Consider the following 27,214-nt stretch of genomic DNA (forward strand, 5'->3'; position numbering starts at 1 on the left):
CGGTACGCGTGTGGGAGTGTGCGAGCGAGTGTTTACTTCCGGCCGCCGCGGGCTTGGGGCCGAGCGTGTCGGACGGCGGGCGCGGCGGGTCCCGCGCAGCCATGGACTGGCTCATGGGGTGAGTCGGGCGGCCGGGCGGGAGGGCCGGGCCCGCGGGAGGGAACTCGAGGCGCGCCGCGGGCAGCGCCGGTCAAGGGCATCCGGTGCGGGCGGAGCGGGCTGGGCCGGCAGGGGCGGCTCCGTGGGGACTGGACTGGGGAGCGGGCGCCGGGCCAGTGACCGACCGGGGCGCGCGGCGGGGCCGGACGCGGGGTGTCGGGACCGGGAGCAGGGTGGCTCGCCCTGGGCGGGACCGGCGCCCGCACTGCCCGCCGCACCCCGCGAGCCGGCCCAGGGCAGGCCGGCCACACCTCGCCGCTGGGTGTCGGACCGGGTGCTGCTCTCGCCGGTCGCCGAGGGGAACTTGCTTCTGGGAGAAATAACGTTAGCACCGACCGAGAGCAGCTCCTTAAAACCGAGGAACACGAAGCACAGCAGCCCAGCTTGGCCCGTCAGCCGGGCTCGGGAAGAGGGCGAGCCGGGCGAGGCTGGGGTGGGGAGGGTGCGGTGGGCGAGGCGCACGCCGCGCTGCGATCGGCGGATACGGGCCGCGGGTGGGGTAGGAAGGAAGCGTCGGGCCGGGAGCAGCGGGCTGGGCTTCCCCTCCAGTGGCTTTTGTGTTTCGCTGGAAATGAGAGAAACGAGGTAAAATGTCACACGGTCTCCAAAAAGTTCACTGGCTCCAGTGATTGTTCCAACCGTTTACCTTTTGAGGACCAAGAAGGGAGGCACTTTCCCCCCAGTAGCGGGCCCTGCCCCATCTGTCCTTAGCTCTGATTCTACTAGCACTTCTCCCCCCGGAGGCAGGTTCCTTACTCAGGGGCTGGGCGGGGGGAGCCGTTGCTGTTGGCCCCCGGCTCCTGGAAAGGCTTGTCTGGACACTGAAGTCCTGGAAGGAGGGGGAAGGCGTTTGTTCCCCTTGCAGGGTATAGGGCAGAGTGGAGGGTGTGCTGTTGGATAACTAAGGCGATGGGCTAGATCGTCCACCTTTGCCTGCAGGTTGTGTGGAGTCTAGGAAAGGGGGATCCCAGGGGGGACAAGCAACTTGAGGGATGAATTGAGCAGCCAGAGGGAAGTGCCAAGTGGGGAGGGGGGCGGGGGGGGCCAGAGTGCAGGGGTCAGGCAGGACAGCGTGTGGGTGATGCTGGGGACCAGCCTTGGTGTGGCCGGCTCACTTGGCTTCTTGGGGAGGCAGCACGGCTGCTGTTAGCTGTGTGACTTTAGGTGGTCACACTCCTCTCCTGACCTCCTCCTGTGAAATAGAAACTGTAGTGCTTGCAGGATGGCTTTCGGAGAAGGTGAGCCGAGGGGATGGAGAAGGGCACTGACACCGGGTTTGGCATTGCTGTGCGCTGGCGGTTCCTACCAGAGGTGTTTTGTAGGAGGCCTTTGAAGGCAAACGGCTGTGTTTGCCTTGTTTTGAATTGCAGACTCTCGCTTTCTGCACTTACTGGGAGGGACTGTATGGGGGGAAACCTGGCCTCCCAGTAAGCCTGTTTCAGCCGAGTCCACTCAGTGAGTGTGGGAAGGGCCAACCTAATCGGCTGAGTTGCTGAGGAAGCAGCCGCTGGCATTCTGGTCTTTTGCCCCTTCTCTGTGAAGATGGCGTGCTTGTGTCCATAGGAAGCAGGTACTCCAGCGCCTGGAAACTGACCAGCAGACAGTCATTTAACTTGACAGACGTCTGTGCTTTGTGTACTCCACTGTCACCGCTGTGACTATGCAGAAACTAACCACAGTTAGGCTTCTAAGGGACTGGTTCTTGAGGTCCTTGCCAAGACCTTGGCACCCAGGCAGTCGTCTGTGTAAGGCCCTCGGGGCACCCATCTCCTGGGCCCCCTTCTGGGGTGGCTGGTCCAGGAAGACAGTTCTGAAAGGGACGAGGCTTGGAGCTGCTGCTTCCATGGGCCCCTGGGAAGGGAAGGAGTGTCCGCTCTGCCTGGCTGTGCAATGGACAGTTCCAAGAGGACACTGAGATGTGGGGAGGGCATCGGTGGAGTTTGGTTCTTTGTGCATGTGTTCTTAAATTCAGTGGATTGCATATTGGACACTATAAACCACGAATTCTCCCATAGTTCCTTAACTATGACCCCCTCCCACTATTTTAAAAAGGGGTATGATTTCATTTGTCAAGTACCGATCTTCCTCAAGAGCTTTTTTTCAATGTGGTATCCTAGGATGCTGGAGCCAGTAGAGCCCAGGTGCCCCTCTGTCCCTCCCACGTGTTTATTGAGCAGCTACTGGAAAATATGATGATGCGAGGCCTAGACTAAGCCACAGAGTGGGTGAGCAGCAGAGCCCTGGAGATGGCTCCCACTCGGGTCCACGTCTCACTTAACCCATCTCTCCACTCCAGCGAGAACAGCCAGCCAGCGGCGCTTGCACCCGTTGCACGCCTTTTGTGCGCTCAGTACTGGGGCTTGAGCTGGCCATCAATTCTTCAACTGGGTTTCAGCCTGGGAGATGTCAGGAAATGTGTTATTTTTTTATACTTCCTTACTACTTTTATTAATTCACACCATTCAGTGTCAGCCATGTAGTTTGCAATATAGTTCGTTCTTTGTGTTTTAAATGCTGTTTATTCAGTTTTTCTAAGAAAGAGTTTCTTTCCATCAGTTCATCTCAGGTGACAAAGTATGGACTCCACTAACGTAGCGCTCATGCTCCCTCCAGCTTTGACCACTGTCACACCAGCATGGCTTTTGTCCCTGGAAGGGCTGTGCTGAGTAATGGTGCGGCCTTATCTTCCGCTCTCCCGGCTGCGTCTGAGGGAAGGGAGGTCCCGCAGGAAACCTGCTCGGAAGCTAGAAACAACGCCGCACGTTGCAACTTGCCTCTGGAATCTGCTGGCCTGACTTAGAGAGGAGCTTCTTGGTGTGTGGCTTGCATGCGTCTGTGTCACTGTGCGTTTCCTGTTCTTGGCCTTGAGCTGGCTGTTGCAGTAGGTGTGTAGCACTTTCTTTTTCTACCTTGCAAAGGGTCACCGCTTCTTGTGTGGTCTGCTCTGCAGTCCCTGGCTGTCTCCACCCTGGGAAGCTGATGGCAAGGTGGCAGCCTGGCCCTGGGAAGGAAGCAGCCACGTCAGATTCAACGAGGTTTGTGGCGGCGAGGAGCCCTGCAGCAGCATCTGGGGAAAACGTGTGTCTTACCCTTAACTGGCAGCCGTGGGCATTGCTGAACGGACGAGAAAAGAGCAGTGTCAATGTTACCAACAGAAAGCACAATGCAGCAGCTTCCCGGCTCTGGACATACAGAAGAGGAAATGTACTTCCTCCCTCTTCTGACTGCGGGGCAGACCTGGGCACCCTTCCCTGGCCCGGGGTGGGGCCCACAGGGTGTTGTTTGCAGGGACAGCCCACCCTCCGGCTGGGACCCGAAGCTAGGGGCAGCAAGCACACCCCAGGAGCCCTCTTCCCCCATCCTGGGGCTGCGGACACCTTGACACAGCCACGCCCTGCTCCTCCAAGCAGCAGTTGAGGTGAGGTGGGGTGAGGTGTCAGTAAGAACTTCCTGGCTCTGGCCAAGGAGACAAACCGACCACCAGGAGATGCAGTGCTGAGTGCATGGCCCTGGGAGCTCCCGGCCAGCTGACCGTCTTTGCTGAGCTGAGCTGCAAGGCGTTCTGGCCTGTGGCTCTGCCTGCAGGAGTCCTGTGCCGGGTGGAGCCTACCTGCCTGACTCTCAGGGACTGAGTGGCTGTCACACATTGCCTCCCGGGCAGGTGTTGCTGGTGGCTGGCCACTGAGCCTGGTTATGAGGGGACCGGACTGAGCTCGCCCCAGTCTCTAGGCTATTTTTATAACAGCCTCATTGAGGTATAATTTACATACCATAAAGTGTACTCCTTTCGAGCATACAATTAAGTAATTTTTAGTGAAATTACAGAGTTGGGTAACCATCACCACAGTTTAATTTGAGAACGTTGCCTTCACCCCAGAAGAAACCCCATGTCCGTCAGCAGTCCCTCCCCGCTCCACCCCTGCCCTGCCCCGTCCCCGGCAACCACTTGTTTTCTCTCTGTCTGTGGATGTGTCTGTTCTGGGCATTTCGTGTAGGTGAACCACACAGGTGGTCGTCTGTGGCTGGGTCACTTAGTGTGACGTTGTAAAGCTCGTCTGTGGTGGGGGACAGGAGTGCACGCTGCACCCTGAGCCTGCCTCTGGCAGCCGCCACGTGAATGCTGGCAGTGGGCATCTGCCCTACAGGCCCTGGTCCTGGGAGGGGCACTGACAGGAGGGCATGGGTGCCCACCTGGCATGCCATATGTGTCAGGCTGTCCCGGGAGTCACAATTCTCTGAGCCTCGGCACCCAGCTCTGGGGAGGACTCCCAGCCCTGCATGCAGTGGTGTGGCTGACGTGGCTTCTCGGAGGCCCTGGTCATGGCAGCGTCGTCATTGCAGTCAGGTTTGCTAGTGTCAGGGACACTGATGTGCTGAAGCCCCAGAGCGCGGAGGCACCGAGGGCGTGTGGGCGGGTGTCCTGTGCTCACGTTGTCACTATGCAGGCTGTCCCTGCTGCCACCCTTCCTGGCCTCCGGGAAGCAGCGTGGCTGTGTGCTCCGGGGCTGGCAGTGCTGTGGGCCGGGGCTGTGGCCTGACATTGGCTCCTACATTTGCAGTCAGAGCAGAGAGGCCGTCCTCTGGAATGTCACTGCGGGGCTCAGACACGTTTTGTCATTAAACCTGTGTTCAGGATCATTCTGTGTTCCCCTGGGGCGGCCTCCTACCTTTTTGGCTGAAGAAATGCTGGACTCCCTGAATTCTTCTGTGAGTTTCTGGCACGTATAATTCATGTAAAAACAAGTGTGTGGTCTTGTGGTGCCCTAGTTGTCTTCAGGGCCTCCTCCAGGCTGACTGGCAGCCGGCAGCCCCGCCATGCTCCATGCCGACTTTCTGCACAGGACTGAAGAGTGGGCAGTGGCCACGGAGGAGCTGTGCTTCCTCTGGGGTGCTTGGTGCTAGTTTCTCCTCGTTTACTGCCTCCTCATTGGACTCATGTTTTTAGGGAGGGAAGAGCACTGGTGGTTTGCTTGTCCCTGAGATCTGAACTGTCTCCAGGAAGGCAGCAGGGCCCTTGGTTCAGCGGCAGTGTCTGCTCTCTCCTGAGATGGGGCACCACCGCCTCCCCAACGGTGGAGCTGGTGCAGAGGGCACCACCAGGCGACTGGGGACGTGTTGTGGCCGAGTCCTCACCCCATACCTGCACCGCCAGGCTGACCACACAGCTGGGAACAGCTGCAGAGAGCACAGCCCGCAGGATCCAGTTCGGGGGCCTCATTGGGAAGGCGGGAGGCAATGCTGGTGAGGCCGTGGAGAACAGGGAGCCCCCCCACACTGTTGGTGGGAATGTACATTTGGTGCAGCCACTGTGGAAACAGTGTGCAGACTCCTCAAAAAGTGTTAGAAAAGAATTACCTTCTGATCCAGCAGTCTCACTGCCGGACCTATTTTTAAACAGAATCATTATCTTGAAGAGCTGTCTGCTCTCCCATGTTCATTGCAGCATTATTTTCAACATCCCAGACATGGACATAATCTAAGTGTCTGTGGACAGGTGATACACAATGGCAGTTACTCAGCCTGAAAAAACAGCCCTTGGGAGGATGTGGCGCTGGCCCGGGGCCCAGAAAGGTGCTGGGGCTGAACCCACCCACCTGCCCTGCACTCATGCAGCAGCGGGAGGGGCTCTTCACAGAGGCTCAGCGTAGCTGTCCTCTGACCACATGTGCCAGCAGCAGCAGAGACTCGAAAACCACGGTGCACACATTTGACCTAATGCAGAGAGTAGAGTGCCCACCAACGGTGGACTGCACAGCCTCTAAGCCAGCCATGGGCAAACTACGGCCCGCGGGCTGGATCCAGCCCATTTGAAATGAATAAAACTAAAAAAAAAAAAAAAAAAGACCGTACCCTTTTATGTAATGATGTTTACTTTGAATTTCTATTAGTTCACACAGACACTCCATCCATGCTTTTGTTCCGGCCCTCCGGTCCAGTTAAAAAACCCATTGTGGCCCTCGAGTCAAAAAGTTTGCCCACCCCTTGCTCTAAGCACTCAATATCTACTGACCGGAACCTCTGCGGATTTCAGCAGATGGAAACCCTCCGAAGCATGTTCTTGGCCAAAGTGAATCAAATCAGGGCTCAGCCACAGAGATGATCTGTATTTAGGAGTTAGGAGACACACTTCTGATTGACCAGTGGGACAAAGAAGAGCTCATAAAGGAAATCAGAGAAGAGTTTTAGCTGAAAGGTCACAGCAGCACTGCCGTGTGGGAAGCAGACCGGCCTGGGAGGACCTCGTGCTATCCTGACGGTTCTCTGAAGGGCAGAAGCCTGTGGCTTGTTGGGTCAGTGCCCCTCAGGGCTCCTGAGCACCCTGCTCTTCCCCCGGCGTCGTTTGCATTTTCTCATTGGACTCGGGGACCACACTGAGAATCAGCTGCCAGAGGCAGGGGAGCACGCGTTGCTTCTGCGAGGTGGTCCCGACACGGGGGTCTGGGCCTTGTTTGATGTCCTACCTTTCTTCACTGTGTAAAGAGACGCAAAGTAAAGTGATACCTGTGTCACCTTCCACTGTTGGAAGGTGAGATGCCAGTGTCCCGTCTCCTCCTCCACCCCTAGGCCTGGACAAGAAGAGTCTTCTCTCCTGTGTCTGTGTCTTGGTTCCCTGTTCTGGGTCTTGCTGAGACCTGCTGTGGCCTCCTCCCGAGCTGGTGGTTGGGAGCCAGCCCAGAGTGACTGTAACCTGGGAGACTAGGTTGTTTCCATGTGTGGTGGCTGGAAACAGTGTAGCAGGGGCCACAGGCATCTGAGGGTAGTCAGGTGGCCCTACCCTCGTTGATACATTTTGACACATACTTTCTATTAGCTTGTGCCTGCTGGGTGACCAAGGGCCTGCCCTGGCGGCTGCCAGTTTTCAAGGGCTCTACTGTCTGTCACCTGTGTTTCGCTGTTAGTAGGGTGAGCCTGTTTGTGATCTCCGTTACTTCTGTGAGTTTTCTTCTGCAGGCTGCTCCTGGCATTCTCCGGATGCTGTTTAGAGTCACCTGGTCACGGCTGAGAAAGGACTTTTCTTGCTCGCTCCTCAGCTGCACTCGCCATGCAGAAGCGCTAGGGAGACAGAGGGCAGCAGAGTCCCATGTCGTGGGGCCCTAGCAGCAGCAGTGCTTGGCTCTGTCTGTGTGCACTGGCCTTGTCACTGCCCAGTAGGAGATTCGGCTTTCCCAGGGGCTGCTCCTGGCGGCCCAGGTGCCCAGCTCTTGGGCAGCAGACCCTGAGTGCCCAGGGCATCCAGGAGCTGGTGGTGGGTTCCTCTGCTCACTCAGGACACTGGGCTGGAGGTCAGCGTCCCATTTACAGGCAGGAAATCGAGGCCGAGAGGCCAGTAGCTGCCAGGGGCCGGAGGCTGGAGGCTGGTGCCAGGTCGGTGTGCTGCTCTCTGCTCCAAGTCCACTATCCCACTGGCCTCTGCCCCCATCTCACCGCTGCCTTCAGGACCTCCCCACATAGTTTCCGGAGGCTAAGGGTGTGCAGACCAGGCTAGCCATGGGGGAACTTTCGAGGGCTCTCAGGAAGAGAGAGAAGGTCTGTCCGAACTCCAGAGTCACCTTTATTCCCCTGTCCTGTTACCAGGGAAGACTGGTCCCTGTAGATGGTCCACCAGGGGGCGCTGCCGACCATGCAGGTGACTACAGTGGTGGCGAGCACCGGCTCTGTACCAGACCACATGAGTGTGGAACAGGTTCCATGTCACCCACAAATGCCGCCATGGGCTGCTGGGAGCCAGAGGGGTCAGGCCAGGGTGAGTGTAGCAAGGTTGGCTTCACGGGGCCAGACCCGAGGCCTGCTGCGGGGTGGACTGGCCAGGCCCACCTTAGGCACCTGTGCACGTGTAACTGCAAAGTGAAACCTCAGAGGGCGCACCCCCACTGCCCAGGCCAAAACGTGTGATAAATTCCACCAGTGTGAATGCCCACCCCACTACCACACCCTGGGCTCTGGGGCCAGTGTCCCCCAGGATCAGGGACCGTGCCTGTGACTCCAGCAGATCGGGACCTTCCTGAGCCACACAAACCTTCTCCGAGTGGTGTTGGAATCTCATGTGGAGGTGGGCATGGGTAGCGGTGGTGGGGACCCCCAACACGAGGTGCTGCGTGCATCCCGGCAGGTCAGAGGCCCCCTTCTAAGCAGCGATGAGGCTCAGTTAGTAGTGTGTTGTTGAGGGTCCAGTAGAGGACAGGTTTGTGCTTGTTCTTGGCCTCTCAGAACCCCCAGGGAGACAGTGGTGTTTGTTCGGTAGCCTTGGGCTAGGACCTGGGTACAGTCATGGCCTTGGACACTGACCCTCAGGGTTGGGTCCAGGCCGTGGCTTTCTGACTGGTTGGTGGCGTGGGGCTAGGGCCTACATGGAGGGTCATCCTGTGATGCTGGCAGTAAGTGGGTGGGGCTGAGCCTTTTGGGAGAGGCTGTCAGTGCACCGTCTAGCCCTGCCATCCAGCTACGTCCAGGCAGGGCTGGGCCCTCCTCTGTGAGTGGTCCTGAGCCGGTGGGAGGTCCTGCCATCCATGAGCAGAGCTCCTGTTGATGCCAGCGACCCCTTTGTGTGCTGGAGACACCGGTGCTGCCCGGAAGGGAGCTGGGCTATCCACCCACATCCTGTATCGCACTTGGACCTGCTGCCGGAACCGAGTTGACTGGCCTTGTAATTGGACCTGCTCCCTCCCAACCCCACTGAAATGAGAGCAAGGGGAATTCTGGGAGGTAGAAACCACAGAAGCACAGGATGGGAGACAGCACAAACAGGTTTGGATGTTGGGAAGCTGATGATGGGGTGGAATGTGAATTTGAGAAAGGTGAACCAGGGCCAGCGGGGGTCGCTGAGAGACCTCTACCAGCTCCGCATTGGTAGGGCCCAGGAGCTGGAGGGTGAGCTGGAGAAGCAGCAGTGAGTCACCCCCCACCCCTGCTATCTGCCCTGAGGGGGCACCTTCAAGCAGATACAGCATGGAGGACGTCCTACAGCCAGCCTGTTGATGTCCCCCAGCCACTCTGGTCTCAGACCCCAGCATTGCGGTCTCCTTTCCAGGCAGAAGAATGGGAGTCTGACCAGCCCAAGAGAAAGGCCCCCAGAACTGAGAGTGGAGGGGTCATCCTCCGTGTGCTGCCAGGGAGCCAGGTGGCGCCCAGTGACGCCCCCCGAGAGCTCCCCTGCCTTGGAGCTGCCAGGGAGCTCTTAGTGCCCACTGTGAAGAAGGAGTGGGTGGCGGGCTCCCTGGGTGTTTTGAGGAAAACCTGCATAAGACAGAGCAAGGCCAGCAGAAAAGGGCGCAGGCTGAACAGCAGAACCCACTGTGGTCACTCTCCTCGGAGACGCCAGGACTGCACAGCCCCCACAAGAAGAGCAGCCAGAGAACGAAGGAGAACGCAGGGTGATGAGAGGCCACAGCAAACCGAAATCCTGACTCAAGGACCAGAGGGAAATTGGGTGCACTTCTCAGCAAGTAGATCAGCCTGGCGTGGGCACCTGCCGAGCAGGGGAGGCACAGAGCATCTGTGCGTCTGTGCGGTAGCTGCAGCCACGTGGGCCCAGCAGGAGCCAGAAGCCTAGGGATGAGTTAAAGGAACTCTGCAGTTTTCCAGATCCGCGGGCAGCGAGTTCAGGTGGAAGAGTCTCCCGTATGAAGGGCCTGGGGTCACAGCTGTGACGTTTCAGACACCAGGTCCAGGGAAAGTTTACAGGTACTGAGAGGGACAGGACCCAGGAACCGAGCACAATCCCACCCACATGCTAACCACAGTCCTCAGGATGCGGTGGGGGAACCCTCCTCAGTGCAGTTCAGGAGAGAGCACTTCCTGGGATCCCCATTCTTCCCAAGACCCCTTTCCTCCTGGGAACCCCTTCCTCCCATGAACCTCTTTCAGGAAGCGTTTGAGGGGACCAGTGCTGAAGGGAGAGGGAGGGGACCGTGGTGCGGGGGAGCATCCGCTGGTCGCCCTGCCCGTGCTGAGCTCTCCCCCCTGGGCTTCTCTGGGTCTCCCCTCGGGAATCTCAAGTATGGACCATGGCATCTCGGCATTCCTCTCCCTTTCGGGCACACCCACATCTTATGCCTCCCCTCTCATTCCAAAGAGAAAACAGCGTTTCCAATTAGAGGAGAATGTGCCCTTTCACCTTGGCCGCCAGGGCGTCCAGGAGGAGGACCAGGGTCTTGTCCCAGCACGGCCACCCCCGTTTTCCTGCCTGTGACCTGCTGGGTGTCGTTCTCTCCATAAAAAAACCAGGGACACGCCCTGCCCAGGCCTGTGGTACCACAGGAAGCGAAGTAGATGAGGCCCGGCCAGCCGCCTGGCGGGGTGGCTGCAGCAAGCTCTCGGGGACAGAGCCCTGTGGTGGGTTTTGACCCTCACGCCCTCGCTGAGCTGCAGCCCAGGCAGACCGGGTTCCGTGTGCCTGTGTGTGCTCACGGGCACGGGGCACCTCCAGTCTGTACTTCCTGGGGTGGATCTGCTGTGAGGGGATAGCCTGGGCCCTGGGTTCAGGGAACGAACGGTCCCTTCCCTGTGGGTCTGCAGGGTGACCATGGGGTGGGAAGGCCTTCTCCGCTCGTTGGGCTCTCAGCCTGTGCCTCTTGGGATTCCCTCCCTCTCTGGGAACATTTCCACTGCCCTTGCACAGGGAGGGCACTGCTCTCTCCCTGGCATTTTCCCAGGCCAGGCTGTTTTTTTCTTAGATTTCAGTGGGTATTTTTTTGGGGGGCGGGGGGGGGGGGAGATTCCCAGTGTTTCTGGAGGATCAGCAGGTTGCCAGGTCCATAGGGTAAGGGATGACTCTGGGTGCTGGGAGGCTATGGTCTCCTGCCTCTCCCAGGCTCCCCTGGGTCTGCCAGTGGCTGCTCCAGTCACTGCTCCCTCCCTGTGGCCTGAGCCGCCTTCCTGTGCTCTGAGCCTGGGCTAAATCTTGCAGCCAAGGTTTTTATACCCACAGGGAGGGTGGAGTGACTTGGCAGGACCCACATTGCCCTTTTCTTAGGCAGCCTGGACCCTGGCTGCCTGGGCTCCGTGCCTGCTTGGCTGGTGACACCAGGGGAGGGAAGAGAGACAGTGTCACCTGTCCCCTGCCATGAGTCCACTGGCTTTTCTAAGCCCAGGTGACCTCACCGCAGAGCAGCGAGCACCAGCCTCTGTCCGTGCCTGTGCCCTGGGTGGGCAAGGGCTCTGCTGTATTCAACAGGGTGCTGTTTACTCAGGGGTCTCAGCCACTGTGTCCGTGCCCAAGGCTGGTGGCCCTTGTTCGGCAGATGCAGTGCAGGGTCAGAGGGGAGACTTGCCAGAGGTGGCTGCTCCATGGCCTGGGTACCCTGCCCCTCTGTCAGCGGTAGCTGGGGGTCAGGTGGGATGACCCAGCAGCTCCAACAGGCACTGTGATTGCTTCAACTGTGCCTTGACTTGAACTTGAAACAGACGGTTTAGGTGGTATGTGGGGTGCATGGGTGTTTCCCTGCCTTCTGTGACCTAACACCCTGGCCCTGGGGTCTGTGGCCGCCGGTTCCGGGGGCTCCAGTGTCCCGGTGTTTCCATGGCTGGGCTTTAGTGGGCACTTGGCCTCCAGCCTTACCCCTTGGCCTGCCACCCAGAGGGTCTTCCCTGACCTTTTGGGCCTGGTTGTACAGAGCTGTCAGGTGAGTGTGCGAGGTGAACAGGGTGAGACCCACCCTATGTCTGTCTCTGCCTTACCCGGCAGACCTGGCCCTGCCCACACACCGGTGCCAAGGCGTGTCTTGGACAGGCAGGGCTGTCACCTCTCCGCTGTCCCTCGGGGCGTCTCTGTGGTGTGAGGCCTGTCGGCTGTGGGGGCAGGTGCACTGGGGGCCTTTCCTTTCCTGATCCCTCCCTCTGCTGTTGGGTTGGGGGGGAGGCAGCACGTGCTCGCCCTTGGAAGTTGAGGCTCAAGGGTGCAAACAACTGGAGAGTGGTCAGAGGGTGCTGGGGGTGCAGTTCCGTGGACTGATCCAGACAAGGTGTCACACTTGCACGTGGTGTCACCCTGGGCTGCAGAGGCGAATAGGAATGGGTGAGGATGAGGCCCAGGAGCTGGGATTCCAGGTGGCCAGTGCCTTTCTGTCCTGCCTCCTCACACTCCCAGGGCTCCCAGCCCAGTGAGGTCTCGGGAGCAGGTGAAGGCCTTTCTACCCAGCTTGGGACATGCCAGGTTTGGGTCTTGTGGCCAGACCCACACTGAGCCTTGTTCCCATGGTCACCCTGGTGGCTCACCTGCGGGAGTGGTGCTGAGATGCCTTGGTCGCCATGGACCGTGTGGAGCGGGACCTCTGACCTCAGGAGGCTATTTCAGTCCCTGCGCCAGTGACTCCAGAGTCAGCGTCCCCACGGCCCAGACCACCCCTGCCCCGTTTGTCTCCTTGGACACCCCCCCCCCCCCCCAGCGCTTCCTCTTGTGTAGCAGGTCAGACAGACCGTAGGATGAAGTTAGCGTAGCAGCGATCCCATCACTGGATGTGGCGATCCCTCCCATGAGAGGAGGGCTGCCAAGCAGGCAGTTGTCCAGGTAAAGGGCGAGCCACCAGGCATTGTCTGATGGTCCAGCGAGGAGCTCCGGGAAGACGACCCTGTGCAGCAGAGTCACTGAATCAGACGGCACGGGGGTCCCACACATTCCCAGGATGGTTGTGGGTGCTGGGATGCAGCTGTCAGCACACTGGGTGCCATTCCGGACATGACTCCCTGGTGTGGTGCTGGTAAGGCATGTGCCAGGCTGTGTGTGCCGGAAGTGGAGTGAGCACAGCAGCCGATGCTGGCCGTGAGCAGAACCTGAGAGAATAGAACGGGACAGTCTGGAGGAGCAGGTGGGCATGGCGGGGGCTGAGCCCAGTGTGGTGTTCAGGAGCTGGGAGGCGAGGGTGGAGGGCTTAGGAGGAAAGGAGCACATCTGCCCAGCAGTTACACACACACCTACATGGACACGCACTCACACACCTCTCACACACGTATCCTTGTACACATAGGCTGGATTCAGTTTACTAACACTCTCAGTTTTACATCTGTGTTCATGGAGGATGTTGCTCTGTAACTTGTCTTGTGTGTTCTTGCCTTATTTTTATCTAATTGAATTAGTTTGGTATTGTTTCTCCCTCTGTTCTCTGAAAGAGCATGTGTAAGAATGGTATTATTTCTTCTTCCTTTTTAAAAAAATATATTTGTATTGATTTCAGAGAGGAAGGAAGAGGGCGAGAGAGAGATAGGAACATCAGTGATGAGAATCATTGATCGGCTGCCTCCTGCCCGCCCCACACTGGGGACCGAGGCTGCAACCCAGGCATGTGCCTTGGCCAGAATTGAACCCGGGACCTTTCAGTTCTCAGGCTGATGCTCTATCCACTGAACCGAACTGGCTAGGGCTGCATTATTTGTTCTTTATGGGCCTGATAGAATTCACTCTTAAAGCCACCTGTACCTAACATTTCCTTGTAGAAAGGTTTTTAATTATATAAATTTAAGTTTTTAATTCCTTGTATCGGTTTTGGTAGCTTGTGTTTGGTCGTCTACATTTTCTGTTGGCATAAAGCTGTTCACTGTAGTCCTCGTTATTCTCTCAGTGTCTGTGGGTCTGTAATGACGTCTTTTATTTTTAATACTGGTTGCCTCTCCCCCTTTTCTATCAGTCTAGCAGGATAATTTATCAGTTTTCTTAAACTTTTCAAAGGTGACTGTGTTTAATTTAATTCTTCATTTGTCCATTTCCTGTGACATAGATTTTTAGTATCTTTATTTCCTTCTACTTTCTTTGGGTTTCATATGAACTTCTTTTTTCTAGTTTCTTAAGGTGGATGTATAGATTATTGATTTTAAGCCTTCTCTCTCTCTCTCTTTTTTTAATATATTTTATTGATATTTTACAGAGAGGAAGGGAGAGAGATAGAGAGTTAGAAGCATCGATGAGAGAGAAACATCGATCAGCTGCCTCCTGCACACTCCCTACTGGGGATGTGCCCGCAACCAAGGTACATGCCCCTGAACAGAATCGAACCTGGGACTTTTCAGTCCACAGGCCGACACTCTATCCCAGGTGTGGGCAAACTACGGCCCGTTTGAAATGAATAAAACTAAAAAAAAAAAAGACCGTACCCTTTTATGTAATGTTGTTTACTTTGAATTTATATTAGTTCACACAAACACTCCATCCATGCTTTTGTTCGGCCCTCCGGTCCAGTTTAAGAACCCATTGTGGCCCTCGAGTCAAAAAGTTTGCCCACCCCTGCTCTATCCACTGAGCCAAACCAGTTAGGGTTAAGCCTTCTCTTTTAACATAAACATTTATGGTCATAAATGTTCCCCAAGCCCAACTTTAGCTGCATTGTACAAATATTTTTTAAATCCTCACCCAAGTATATGTTTATTCACTTACTTATTTCATTGATTTTAGAGAAAAAGGGAGAGAGAAAAAAAAACACATCAGTGTGAGAGAGAAAAATTTGATCAGTTGCCTCGTGCATGTGCCCTGACTGGGGATTGAACCCGAAACCTAGGCATGTGCCTTGACTGGGAATCAAACACAAAACCATTTGGTGTACGGGTTGACACTCCAGCCAACTGAGCCACCTGACCGGGGCTTCTACAAATTTTATGTTATATTTTTGTTGTAATCTTTTTTTAAAAAAATATATTTTATTGTTTTTTTACAGAGAGGAAGGGAGAGGGATAGAGAGTTAGAAACATCGATGAGAGAGAAACATCGATTAGCTGCCTCCTGCACACCTCCTACTGGGGATGTGCCCGCAACCAAGGTACATGCCCTTGACCGGAATCGAACCTGGGACCCTTCAGTCTGCAGGTCGACACTCCATCCACTGAGCCAAACCAGTTAGGGCTGTTGTAATCTTTTCTTTGCGTTGTTTAATCTGTTAAGTCTGTCCCATAAAATTACATTCCAGATATTGTAATCTTCAGTTCTAAAAGTTTCTGCTTGTATTTTTCTAATTTCTATATCTTTTGAGGACCCTAATCTTTTCACTCATTGTATTCATCCTTTTCTTTAAGTCCTTGAATCGTTGAATATATTAATTTTTGTTGTTTAAAGTCTTTTTTACCTTCAACATCTTTGTCGTGTCTGAGTCTGTTTCTGTTTTCCTGGTTATGGTTGCATTTTTCTGTTTCCTCACCTGATATGCACATCTGCTGTGTTAGCTATGGGATGGCGATCCTGTTGAAGGTCCTCCGACGAGGACCGTGGTGGTGGTTCCAGCGGGCCGTTCATTTGCTGTTGGTTCAGCAAAAGCTTTTTAGGGGCCAGTCTAAAGATACCCTTCCTCTGGGGCTGCTGCTCCCCCTGCAGAACCTGCAGTTTGGCTCTGGATGTGGGAGCACGCTGTCTTCCTGCCCTTATGACCTCTGGAATGCTGCTTGAGCTCACGGCTCCTTGGAGCTGTTGTTTGTGAGGCTCTGTACACCCTCAGCCGTGTGGTTGGCCAGAGGGTTGGGTGGCTCTGTCCATAGGGCCAGAGCAGGGGTGGGCAAACTTTTTGACTCGAGGGCCACAATGGGTTCTTAAACTGGACCGGAGGGCCGAACAAAAGCATGGATGGAGTGTTTGTGTGAACTAATATAAATTCAAAGTAAACATCATTACATAAAAGGGTACGGTCTTTTTTTTTTTTTAGTTTTATTCATTTCAAACGGGCCGGATCCGGCCCGCGGGCCGTAGTTTGCCACGGCTGGGCCAGAGTCTCTTGATGAGGCAGCTCCATCCTGTCAGCAGCCCCAGCTGTGTGCCTGCTCCACACCAGCCTCCTGTGCGCCAGCATGCTGTCCAGCGTCGCCAGTTGCTTTGTGTATTTCACTGATTGCGTTGATGGCGGTCTGGGCCCCTGTCTGTTGCTCCATCATCGCACAGTGGAAATGAGAGTCCCACTTGTGTGTTCTCTCAGCTCTGTGTTCCCGTGTGTCGCTTTGAGCTTCTGGTAGCTCCCCCGTTGTTCAGGAGCTCTCGTTCCCGATTCTCAGAGCTCTTGCGCCTCTGTTCAAATCTCTCCGTATGTCACTTTAGTTCTGCGCTGTTCTGATGTCTGGGGCTGGTTACAGAGGAGCCCGGAGGAGGTTGCAGTGATCCATGGGTGAGGGACCAGAGTAGGGGCATTGAGAGGGACTCGTGTGCAGCGTGATCTGCACGCAGACGCCGTGTCTGAAGTGGACAGATGTGCACGCAGCTCTGTGCTGCCAGTGGAGAGGCTCGCAGCAGCGTGTGCACCGGCGCAGTCTCGGGGCTGTTTTCTCCAGTGAAGGAACCAAGGCGGAGGTGGTTGGTCCTAGGACAGGGCAGGGCAGGGGATGGGACACGGTGAGCCTAGAAGCACCCCCTAGTGCTCAGTTATTCCAGCTGCCTGCTGCTGTGGCTGGTCCGTTGGTGTCTGTCCCCGGACAGTCTGGGTGGGGGCAGAGGGGCTTTTTGCCCTGGTCCCCGTCGTGCCTGTTGTTCCGTCCTCAGTGCTGAGCTGGGTTGAACCTGGACAGGTGAGAAGGTGGGTGGGGCCCTTTATGGGATGCGGCCTTGGGGAGGGAGAGGGCGGTGGAGGGCAGGGCTGAGGGGGTGGGGATGTGAGCATGGGGCTCCTGGCTGGGTGGGGCCTCTCAGGGATCTTTGTGGACGGCTGCCCCTGTGGTTAGCCGTTCAGGGTTTCGGTGCTTCCTGCTCTCCCACCTGCCGGCAACTGTCAGGAAGGCGTGGCTGCACGGCCTCTCCCCCCACTGGAAGGCCCTGGGCAGCTCACGCCTGGTCTGGATGCCCCAAAGCTGCCAGCCGTGTCTTCCTCCTGCCTCGGGCCGCGTCACTCTGCCGGTGACAGCCCGTGTCTGCAGCCACACAGGGCTGGGCTCAGGCAAGGGGTGCTGTCAGCCCCAGGAGGTCATGGGCAGAGCTGCCGCCTGCTCTCAGAAGAGCTCTCCCAGCTGTGTCAGAAGGGCCTCCAGGTGCCAGGGCCTGGCTGACGCGTTCTTCCCTGGGGCTCTGCCCTCCCTGTACAGCACCGCCCGCAAGGCGCCACTTTGAAAAGTTGACTGAGACACGCCCTCATCTAACCAGGCGGCTGGCCTTGGCCTGTGAAAGGAGCGGCTGTGTGTCTGCCAGGCCAGAGCCCTCCTTCCCCTGCGCGTCCTCATTGGCTGGTGTCGCTGCTCCAGGCAGACTGCCCAGGGAGGGAGCAACGTTGGTGCTGGGGCTCCCACTTCCCTCGGCACCTCTGCGCTGCTCCAGCATGCTGGGGGATCACAGCAGCCTCCCCGCAGACCGGGCTCTGCTCAGCCAGCCCCCCAAGACTGGACTCAGCTGCAAAATGGTGCTTCAGGCAGTCGGCAGAGTGCTCAGGTGAACGCTGGGCACCGGGGGTGCTTGTCAGACTATCCCTGGTCCCTGCCCCTGGGTCAGGCTGCAGTTGTCTGCTGCCCCCAGGACTTGGTCAGGAACTTGGTTTGCAGGGGTTCCCCTAAATGCCTGCATCCTGCTGCTTGAGGGAGGAGGGAGTTTGCCCCTGCAAGGAAGGGGCGCCTGTACCTGGGAGGTGAGAAGGGCCCACTGGTGAGTCTTTCTGGCCACAGCAGTCCTGCCTTGTCCCCGCTGAGCCTGCGGGACAGGCCCTTCTCCGTGGGGGGGGGGGGGGGGGGCGGGCTATTGTCTCCAGGCAGGTGATTGGAGCCTGCCTATGAGTAGCCGGATCCCGAGAACTGACCTAGGCTGTGGCCGGCTGGCCAGGATCGTTTGCACCTCTTCTTTTATTGCAAGGCCTCCAGTGCCCCCACATGGGTAGCACCTTTCCTCGCCCAGTATGAGTGTGCGTGTGCATGGGGGGCCCGAGGGCCATGGCTCAGCCCCAGCCGGAGCAGAGAGGCCCTTGGGGGTCAGGGTCGGTGCTGGAGGGGCCCCGGGGGTTCAGGAGCGGCCGTCACTTGGAATGTGTCACAGTTGAGCTCAAGCCTGCTTTCCTTCAGGTGACTGTAGTGGGTCCTCTGTCAAGTGGAAGCGTCTCACTTTCCCAGTTCTGTCTGTAACTGTAAGTGAATAGCAGCTGTGGTGAGAGTCTGGGTGTGGGCCAAGCCTGATGGGTGGTCCTGGTGGAGTGACCACTGAGTTCTCGAACCAGTGAGGTCCGTGCCTCTGGCCATCTCTGGGCACCTCTGGTGTCCACCTCTCCCTTCTGCAGCAGGTCAGCTCACCAGGGGCTTTGGAAATGTGACAAGTTGGCGGCACACTCCAGCTCATTGGTTCCAATCGGGAAAGTGACTGTCTTGGACAGCGTAGGCAGCCATGTGTGTGCACACCTGTGTGAATGATGGAAAGGGGCTGGCCATGGAAATGGCCCCACGGAAGACAGGGTAGAACCCACGGTCTGAGCTGCACATGGGACTCCAGAGGTCCCGGTGAGCTCTGGGGGTGGGGGTGAGGGGGCAGGGCTGGGGCGAGCCCGCTGTTCTCACTTGGGGCCTGGGAAGACTCTAGGCGAAGGTGATACCTGGGCCCGGTGTTGAAGGAAGAGCCGCTTATTTCACAGGCAGAGTGAGAGCGGAACCCGTGGCCGCATGGTGGCCGCAGTTTGGGGCCAGCGGCGTGTGCCGCTCCTGCCCTGCCTTCTTCTGGCCGCCTGCGGGCAGTCTCCCTCCTGGTGGGGCATTAGCTTATGAAAGCCCCCTTTGTTTGGGGTGCTGACCTTGGGCAGTCAAACCAGGAGAAGCAGTCCGGCCACCACAGCCTGTGGAGGTCTGACGGGGACCGGACAGGGGTCCGTGGCATCTCCCAGGCTCTGTGCCCGTCGGGGTGCAGAGGCGCCAGGCTGGTTGGGACCCGAGAGAACAGTCAGGCCGGGAAGTTCTGAGGTTCAGGACAGTTCAGGCCCCACCCCAGAGCCTTGCATCAAAAACTCGGGTGTGAGGTGTCCATGGAAGGCGGAGAGCCCCAGTGCCAGCGGCCTCTGGCATGTCAGTGCCTGGCCGTTAGGGGTGACAGGGTAAGCCCACAGCTCCAGCCAGGGTGGGGCTGAGTCCCTGTGCCCTACGGAGGAGGTTGGCAGGAGCTGCCTGTGCCTCCGCGAGGGACATTGCTGCCCTGCCCCTGCCTGCACACTGCCCCCCAGACAGCTCTTCCTCATGTCGGGCGCCAGCCCTGAGATAGCCTGGAATGAGGAGCAGTGGCTGAGGCTCAGGGTGGGGTCCTGCTGGCTGTCCTCTCTGTGGCTCCCCTTCTAGGCTACCAACAGCACCCCTTTCCCTGGAGCAGTTTCTGTGGGGGCTCCCAGCACCTGAGTACTGCTCACGTACCCTAGGTTTCTGTAACCCTGCTCCCTCCTCCAGACTTTCCAGCTCCCACGCCCCATGTCCCACGAGGCTGTCTCCAGACACAGCCACCTCTGGTCCTTCCTGCTCTCAGGGTCTCCACCCTTCTCTGACTTCCCACGGGCGCCCCTTCCAGACCTGCCTGCATCCCTCTCCTGGCAATGGCCTGAGCTATCCCAGCATCCGCGAGAGAGCAAGGGAGTGACAATGCACCTACAGCAGATTGAGGGGGGCCCTAGGAAAAGAGGGGAGTGCATTCACCCTGTACCTGGGGACTACCAGCCCTCGCCAAGCCTGACTGGTGCCTTGAAGATTCATCCCACTTTCAAAACCTGGAAGTTACTTGCTGCTCCTCAGAGGGTGGGACCATGCCAGCCAGGTGCCTAGGGCCGTGTCCCATGGGCTGTGGGGCAGGCTGGCACTTGGCACTCGGTGTGTCCCCTCAGCTGGGGCCAGCCCACCAGTGCTCTGTGTGTTCCTAAAGCCAGACTCCTTTCGTAGCCGATGGGGGATAGCCCCACTGCACCTCCAGTGGACCCAGCAGGCCTCACTCACACCTGCGCACATGGTCTAGCTCAGCACAGATGGGCCACACTGATGACTGCAGGGCCCTCCTGGTGAGCGGGGGCTGTGACATTGGATGGGCTCGTGGACAGGAAGCATGCAGGCCTGTGCGATGCCCACGATGATGGCAGTGGCTGGTCGTGGCCGCTCCTGTAATGGCCACTGCAGGCTAGTGCTCTGGCATGTTCGTGAGTCACCAGGTGACACTGCTCCTAAGTAGCAAAGCGTGGAGGTAGGTCAAGCGGCCAGCTCCACGGCCTGGGCCCCACCTCGTCCCGTCCCCATACCGTGGTCGCCAGACCCGGAGGCCCAGGCTGTGTGCACCAGCCCTGTGGTGGCCGTGGGACAGTTTGCGCGAGTGCGGGGTCGGGCAGAGCAGCCTGGTCCAGGCGCTGGACACGGTGCGCAGCCGGAGCACAGGCTGGCACTGGTGCAAGGTGTGTCTGGCAGGCATGTCCTACCTGCCTGGGGCTGAAGGCACCGGGACCTTCCTGGCCAGTTGTGGCTTTCTGACAGGGTGGTGCATCACTCAGGAGCAGGGGCTCAGGGTCAGGAGAAGGGCTGCGGGCAAGGAGTGGCATGGCCCACCTGCCCACCCACTCCCAGTGAGTGTCTCAGTGCGTCAGCAGAGCCCCTGGTGCTCCCAGCCCTTCCTGGGGCCTGGTCTCCCTCTGTTGCTCTGACCTGGAGAAGACGGAGCCTCCCTGCCTGGGCCGAGGCTGCGGGGCTCTGAGAAGTTCTGGGCACATGTGTCCACAGTGAATAGCTCGCCCCCACGGGGACCCCTGAGCGCCCACTGAGTGTGTGGCATCCGTGCTGGCACTCCAGCTGGCCCACCCAGGCAGGGTCAGGGCCCCGGTCTGAGTCTGTCCCGTCGTCCCCCTGGCACTGGCCACTCAGGCCCTGCCCCGGAGGCCAGCACACGCCGCCTTTTAAGGCGAAGATCTCCTGTGAGAAGCCAAAGGGAAAATATTTCCCTGGCGTACAGGGACCATTTTTTCTTCCTGTTTCTCAAATAAACCACCAGCAACTTTTCAAAACAGAACAAAAAAAGGGCAAGGTCAGGGAGCTGCAGAGACCTCTCATCCCACAGCCAGTGCCCCCCCCCCCCGCCCGCCCATGGGCCTCGCCTGGGGGAGGGCCGCCGAGGTCCCAGGGCCGTATGTTTTTATTGTAGGTGTGGGGACAAGCGACAGGGGCCAGGAGAGAGTGGGTTGGCTTCTCCTGCAGGTCTAAGGACCCGAGAGAGTGGGCTGCTGGGGCTGGGCCCGCACCCGACCACACGCCCCTCCTGGATTGCAGGAGGCAGGGCTGAGGAGGGGGTCCTGTGCGCAGGGGGACCCTCCCAACATCTTGCCCATGGACTGCAAGGTGTGACAGACACAGCGTCCTGTGTCTAACCTAGCCTGGCCGGGCAGCTCCAGCTGTGGCTCCAGGCCACTCCTTGGGCAGTTTTCCTTCTTGGGGACATGCCATCTCGTTGACCTGCCTTAGCCGCAGGGACCTGGCCCCAGATCTGGCCTCGGGCAGTAGCAGGAGGCTGGTTCCCGGCCACAGCCTCCACCGAGGAGGGGATGCAGCCCCTCAGCACCAGCGAGCATTGGTTCGTGGTGTTTAGCCACCGATGTTCATACTCAGATGGAAGCAAGACGTGTTAGAAATATGGACTCGTTCATGTAAAAATAGCCACACACACCTGTTCTGTGTTAAATGATGGCACATTTTTGTGGAAAGAACTGTTTTCCTAAATAAGAAAAAACCTCAGTGAGAAATGGCCGTTTCTGCAGAGTTCTGTAGTGCCGGGAGCCGGTCCATCCTTGCTGTTTCAAGGGACCTGGCATATATGGCATACTGTTCTTAATATGTTTGCTCACCTTCTTGGCACTATGTGTTTTAACCAAGGTCACCTCTCTGAGAAAGGTTGTTTCCCCAGGTAGGGATTTTCCCCTGAAGTTAGGGAGGGAATAAAACCCCTTAACTAAGTGCCAGGCGGGTAATTAATCACTTTAACTACGAACAATCATGCTTAAGCTACATAATCTTTACTCCCTGGAATGGAGATAAGAAACACCCTAACCTTTGGAATAGAGATTGATAGGATTGGAATCAACTGGTATAAATACAGATGTAACAAGACAACAGACACAGAACCTAGACACAGAACCTACACAGAACCTAGAGACAGAAGAACTTCACTGGAGAGAACATGGCAAAAGATCCTGGACAGAAACTGGCCACAGAACCTGGAGACAGAACCTAGCGAGAGAACCTGGCTGAAGATCCTAGAAACAGAACCTGGCTACAGAACCTGGATAGAACATGGCAAGAGAACCTGACTAGAACCTGGTGACAGAACCTGGCTGGAGAACCTGGACAGAACCTGACTGGAGAACCTAGCAAGGGAACATGGCTACAGAACCTGGCTGGAGAACCTGGAGAACCTAGCAAGAGAACATGGATACAGAACCTGGCTGGAAAACCTGGAGAACCTAGCAAGAGAACATGGACACAGAACCTGGCTGGAGATCCTGACCAGAACTTGGCTAGAGATCCGGGCTAGGCTGCTGATCAACTGAACGCTGCCTCTGTGTCGTTCCTTCTTCGCCGACTCCGTCCACACCTTTGGGGACCCCTGGACCTGCTGGGGCTGGACCCCAGCACTATAGCATTTGGCTGGCACCTCCCTCTCCCTGGGAACCTGCTCCCCGCACTCGAGGGAGAGAGGCAAGCGGGATAGGGGTCGTGCGGCTGAGCCTGCAGCTGTGATGATGTGGCTGGGGGGTTGGCGGCAACAGTGCTCAGGACGCCTGCCCACCATCCACCTGCCTCTGGGACTCTGTTCATGGGTCAGGGTGAGTGATGCCCAACCCTGTGTCCTGCTCATCGGTCCCGCCTTGAGCACCAGGCCCTGGGCGTGGGCCGGGCTGCTGCAGGGCTGTGGCGTCACACGTGGGGGAGAGCCCAGAGTTCCAGGTTCAACCCATGATGCCAGGCTGCCGGTTCATGTGTCTGTGTCCCCCTCTCCCCTGTAGTGGCCAGATGGCTCTGCTGGCCAGACGATGGCTGGGGATGGCACGTGGTGCCAGTGGGAGCAGAACCCCCAAGGCATCTCCAGGAGGCTTCTCTGGTGTCCCACCGGCTGTCTCCTGGGGTTCTTGCCGGGCAGTGACGGTGCTCCTTCTCTCGGCAGGAAGTCCAAAGCAAAGCCCAACGGGAAGAAGCCTGCGGCCGAGGAGAAGAAGGTGTACTTGGAGCCAGAGTATGCCAAGTCCAGGATCACCGACTGCGAGTTCAGGGAGCTGGTGGTGCTGCCCCGGGAGATCGACCTCAACGAGTGGCTGGCCAGCAACAGTGCGTGGGGATGGTGGGCGGGCGGCTGGTGGGCTGGGAGCCACAGCAGCTGCAGCTGGCAGGGAGGCAGTGCAGGTGGCCGCCCTCCAGGTCCTTGGGGATCCCCAGAGCTCTGTCTGCGGAGGGTGTGCTGCCCGTGTGGCCAGCGGCCTGGCTGTTGCTCACCAAAAAGGAGGGCTGGACGCTGAGGCATGGGGTGGCCAGCCCTGCAGTGTACTGAGGGGCCTCGGTGTGGGCCCTGAGCAGGCCCGGGTCTCAGGGCTCAGAGAATGCCACACGAGGGCCGCCTGCACACGTGGTAGGATTCTGGAGGGGACTGGCTCTTCTCTGAAGCGTGGCGGGCTGGAGTGGCCTTCTGTTGACTCAGGCCTGATGGCCACCAGCTCCCGCCTGCCTGGTATTTGCTGCCGGTTTGGCGGTGGCTGGTGGCTACTCCCCAGGCTGGTGCTCCCCACGGGGTGTTTGGTCTGTGACACGTGCTGGCCATCCCAGCACAGAGCACTGCCCTGGGCAGTGGCCACGTCAGGTGGCGGAGCTCACGCCTGCTCTTCTCTCCTCTCGCAGCCACCACATTCTTCCACCACGTCAACCTGCAGTACAGCACTATCTCGGAGTTCTGCACGGGGGAGGCGTGCCAGACCATGGCCGTGTGCAACACGTGAGTGCCGCCTGGCCCTGGGGACTCGGTGGGCTGTGGGGCCATGACCCTGCGACTGCACCTCCGCCTCTCAGACCTGCTCACGGTCCCTGTGAGGTCTCCCGGCGGCACAGAGCCTTCTTCAGCCGTGCTCTCCTGTCCCCACGGGGCCTAGGGCCTGGCAGGGAAACGGGAAGAGAGCCCAGCCAGGGCAGGGACACGGACCATGTGGGTCCTGCTGGGGTGTGGGTGCCAGGAGATGGCCTGAGGCTAACAGTCCGGATTCCTAGGGACAGGACATGCCCGGTGGGGCTCCCAAGACAACAAGCCCCGCGAAGTTGCAGGCGGTCCCTGCTCCAGCCGGCCGTCCTCCAGTAGAGGCTCCTCCTCTGCACAGGGAGGGAGACCCCTACAGGCCTGTGCTGGTTGCTCTCCCTGGGACCTTGTGCCATGTGTGTCCTCAGCAAACAGCCCCTGGCAGCACTGCCCTGGCTCAGTGCTATGTGGGAGGGAGAGCCACCATGTGGCCAGGGCTTGCCCCCAGCCTTCAGAGCAGGAGTGAGGGATGTGGACACAGGCCGACAGGAGGCTGGTCGCCAAGGAGGAGGCCAGGAGCTCCTCTCTGCGGCCTCGAGCACACCGCCCTGCATTCACGCTTGCAGACGACGGTGCTGGCTCTCAGCCCCTGGGTCCTGCTCTCCTGGCCCCACTGGGTCCCAGCTCAGGTCCAGATCACGCGGGAACAAGGTCACATGGCACCAGCTCTCTCTTCCTTGTTTTGGGGGAAGAGCATGAGGTGGCTGAGGTGTTCCTCATGTCCCACTGTGAGGCATGGCCCAAGGGAGGACGGGGCAGGCAGGGCGGGTGAGCTGGGCAGGAGGCCACAGAGTGGGACAGAAGTGGCTCCTGCAGCAAGTGTGGCGGGAGGTGTGCAAGGACGGGGTCTTCTTCCCTGGACTCTGTCAGAACCGATCCAGTCGGCTCCCTTATCAGACACAGCTCAGGTCCCACAGGTGTGTCCCCAGGGCCTCGGAGGAGAAGCCTGGGCGCCTGCCACACCTCCTCCAATAGTGGCTACCCACCTGGCACCACTTCTGACTGCAGCAGGCCCCTCGCCCCCGGACCAGGGTGGCTGTGTGGCTGGGGTGGCACCATGACCAGCCTCTTTGTCCCCACAGACAGTACTACTGGTATGACGAGCGAGGGAAGAAGGTCAAGTGCACTGCCCCCCAGTACGTCGACTTTGTCATGAGCTCTGTGCAGAAGCTGGTGACGGATGAGGACGTGTTCCCCACGAAATATGGTAGGTCTCTCAGCAGTGCCCCCTCAGTGTCGGGTGGGCCTGGCTGCAGATGAGGAGGAACAGGCAGCTGCCTGACCTGGCGTCTGCCACCCTGGGTCAAGATGCCATCCGCCCCAGGCTTTGGGACTTGTGGGCCTTGAGCAGCCAGTGTGGGTGTGTCCAGCTGGACAGGGCTTGGTGGTGCTCTGGGTCATCCTGAGCTTCCAGGGGCCTCAATCTGGCTGGCAGGACGTCCCCATGTGCCTCCCCTGGGTCCAGGCCACGTAGAGGGAAGCATGCAGGACCCCTGGGGCCAATCCAGGTGTGAGCGGCCTGTGGTGGATCTCTGACCTCTGGTTACAGAGGTGGCCCGGGGGGTTCAGCTCTTGGGGACTGGGCCCCGGGGACAAGTCACTCGAATGTGTGCTGGTGGCTGCTCAGTGAGGGCTGCTGGGGGTGACCCTGCCTGCCTGGTGAGGGCTCTGAGGGGCAGGAGGGGCGCTGTGGGGAGCAGGGCCAGGGTGACGCAGCCCTGTCCGCAGGCCGAGAGTTTCCCAGCTCCTTCGAGTCCCTGGTGAAGAAGATCTGCAGGTACCTGTTCCACGTGCTGGCCCACATCTACTCGTCCCACTTCAAGGAGACCCTGGCGCTCGAGCTGCATGGACACTTGAACACCCTCTACATCCACTTCATCCTCTTTGCCAGGGAGTTCAATCTCCTGGATCCCAAAGAGACCGCCATCATGGACGACCTCACGGAGGTGCTGTGCAGCGGCGGGGGCCATGGTGGGGGCAGCACGGACGGGGCCAGCGGTGGGGGTGCAGGGGCACAGAACCATGTGAAGGAGAGGTGAGCCGCACGGCCAGACAGGCGTGCACGTGTGCAGAGACGTTGGCATGTGTGCTTGCGTGTGTCCACCTGTGTGCGCACATGTGCTGGGCACGCTGGGCAGGAAGTCGGAGAGGTGACGCTGCCCAGGCCAGGCCATGCAGAGTGTGGACCCCGGAGCCGGCGTCTGCCTGCTTCCCGCGCCATTTCCTGTTGGATGGACAAGTGCCGCTTGTCGAGAAGCACCTGGGACTCCTTCCTCCGCTCAGCACACCGAGGGGACTCTGCTGTTTCCTCTGGGCTTCCTTTCCTTGTCTTCTCTGCGGCCCGGCCCCACCTCCCCGGCTCTGCCGCTCTGAGAAGTCGCCAGTGAGATGGGGCTCCTCCCAGGCCTTGGGCTGCAGACCTGGGTTCCTCTTGGTTGTGTTGTTTCAGGGTGGGTTATCTTAGATTCCTCCTGTCTCCCCTCGACTGGATCTTGGCTGTCGGCAGTTCAGCTTGAGGGGGAGGGGGAGGCCAGCGATGCTCTGTAGGGCCCCCAGCTCATGTCCCTGTTCCTCCTGCCCCTGCCGCCCAAGAGGGACCCTGGACTAGCCGGCCTTGGGACCGAGGCATCGGGCGGCAGCCTGTGCGGAGCAGCTGTGGGCAGAAGGCGGAGCCTTGCACGCTCTGCTCCTCTCTGTTTGCTCGAATAAAAAGAATTCTCTCAGGTTAGCGCCTGTGTGTCCTCAGTGTCTTCCTGACCTGTGCTGAGGGTGGCCTGGCCCTGCAGCCACTACTGTTTCCCTCCCTTTGTCCCCCATCCCCCCAGAGATCCCCACACCCCCCTGGGGCCACCTCCTCCCTGTCGCCTGGGGTGTAGAGTTCTCACTGGCTTCCAGGACCCATGCTGGCAGCGGCCAATGGCAGACGCTGCCCTTCTGCCGGGACAGCCACAGGCTTCTCCACTGACCCCTGGAGAGAGGGCACACCTGTGTCACCCATCTCCAGAGGCTGGATCCACTCTCCCTGTGCTGGGCCTCCATCAGGCGGCAGGGACTCTAGAGCGTGGGTGAGAAATGCTGGGGTTTCCCAATGGGCTGAACTGCAGGGGCCATGCTGGGTGGGCAGAGGGAGGGTCG

At 58.6% G+C, this 27,214-nt stretch overlaps 1 protein-coding gene across 5 annotated transcripts; it reads left to right on the plus strand.

The window, feature by feature from the left end:
• MOB2 (MOB kinase activator 2) lies at positions 1–26,807 on the plus strand. 5 transcript variants are annotated; one of them, XM_036315819.1, is made up of 6 exons: positions 41–118; positions 3,078–3,194; positions 23,186–23,346; positions 23,911–24,004; positions 25,162–25,286; positions 25,808–26,807. In XM_036315819.1, exons 1-6 carry the CDS (start codon positions 102–104, stop codon positions 26,116–26,118), a joined length of 825 nt encoding a protein of 274 aa, XP_036171712.1. In that variant the 5' UTR covers positions 41–101; the 3' UTR covers positions 26,119–26,807. The 5 variants fall into 5 exon arrangements, with proteins under 5 accessions (XP_036171715.1, XP_036171712.1, XP_036171713.1 ...); XM_036315822.1 differs by lacking the exon at positions 3,078–3,194 and having other exon boundaries at positions 1–118; XM_036315820.1 differs by lacking the exons at positions 41–118; positions 3,078–3,194 and adding an exon at positions 17,349–17,473.
• The last annotated feature ends 407 nt before the right edge of the window (positions 26,808–27,214 follow it).

The sequence above is a fragment of the Myotis myotis genome, unplaced genomic scaffold (genome assembly GCF_014108235.1).
Source record: "Myotis myotis isolate mMyoMyo1 unplaced genomic scaffold, mMyoMyo1.p scaffold_m19_p_61, whole genome shotgun sequence".
In the NCBI taxonomy this organism is placed as follows: domain Eukaryota; kingdom Metazoa; phylum Chordata; class Mammalia; order Chiroptera; family Vespertilionidae; genus Myotis; species Myotis myotis.

Excerpts from the sequence above, each read along its gene's own strand:
- MOB2 (XM_036315819.1), top strand. Across the intron at positions 23,347-23,910 it reads CGAGTGGCTGGCCAGCAACA|CCACCACATTCTTCCACCAC; the intron begins GTGCGTGGGGAT and ends CTCCTCTCGCAG. Across the intron at positions 25,287-25,807 it reads CGTGTTCCCCACGAAATATG|GCCGAGAGTTTCCCAGCTCC; the intron begins GTAGGTCTCTCA and ends CCCTGTCCGCAG.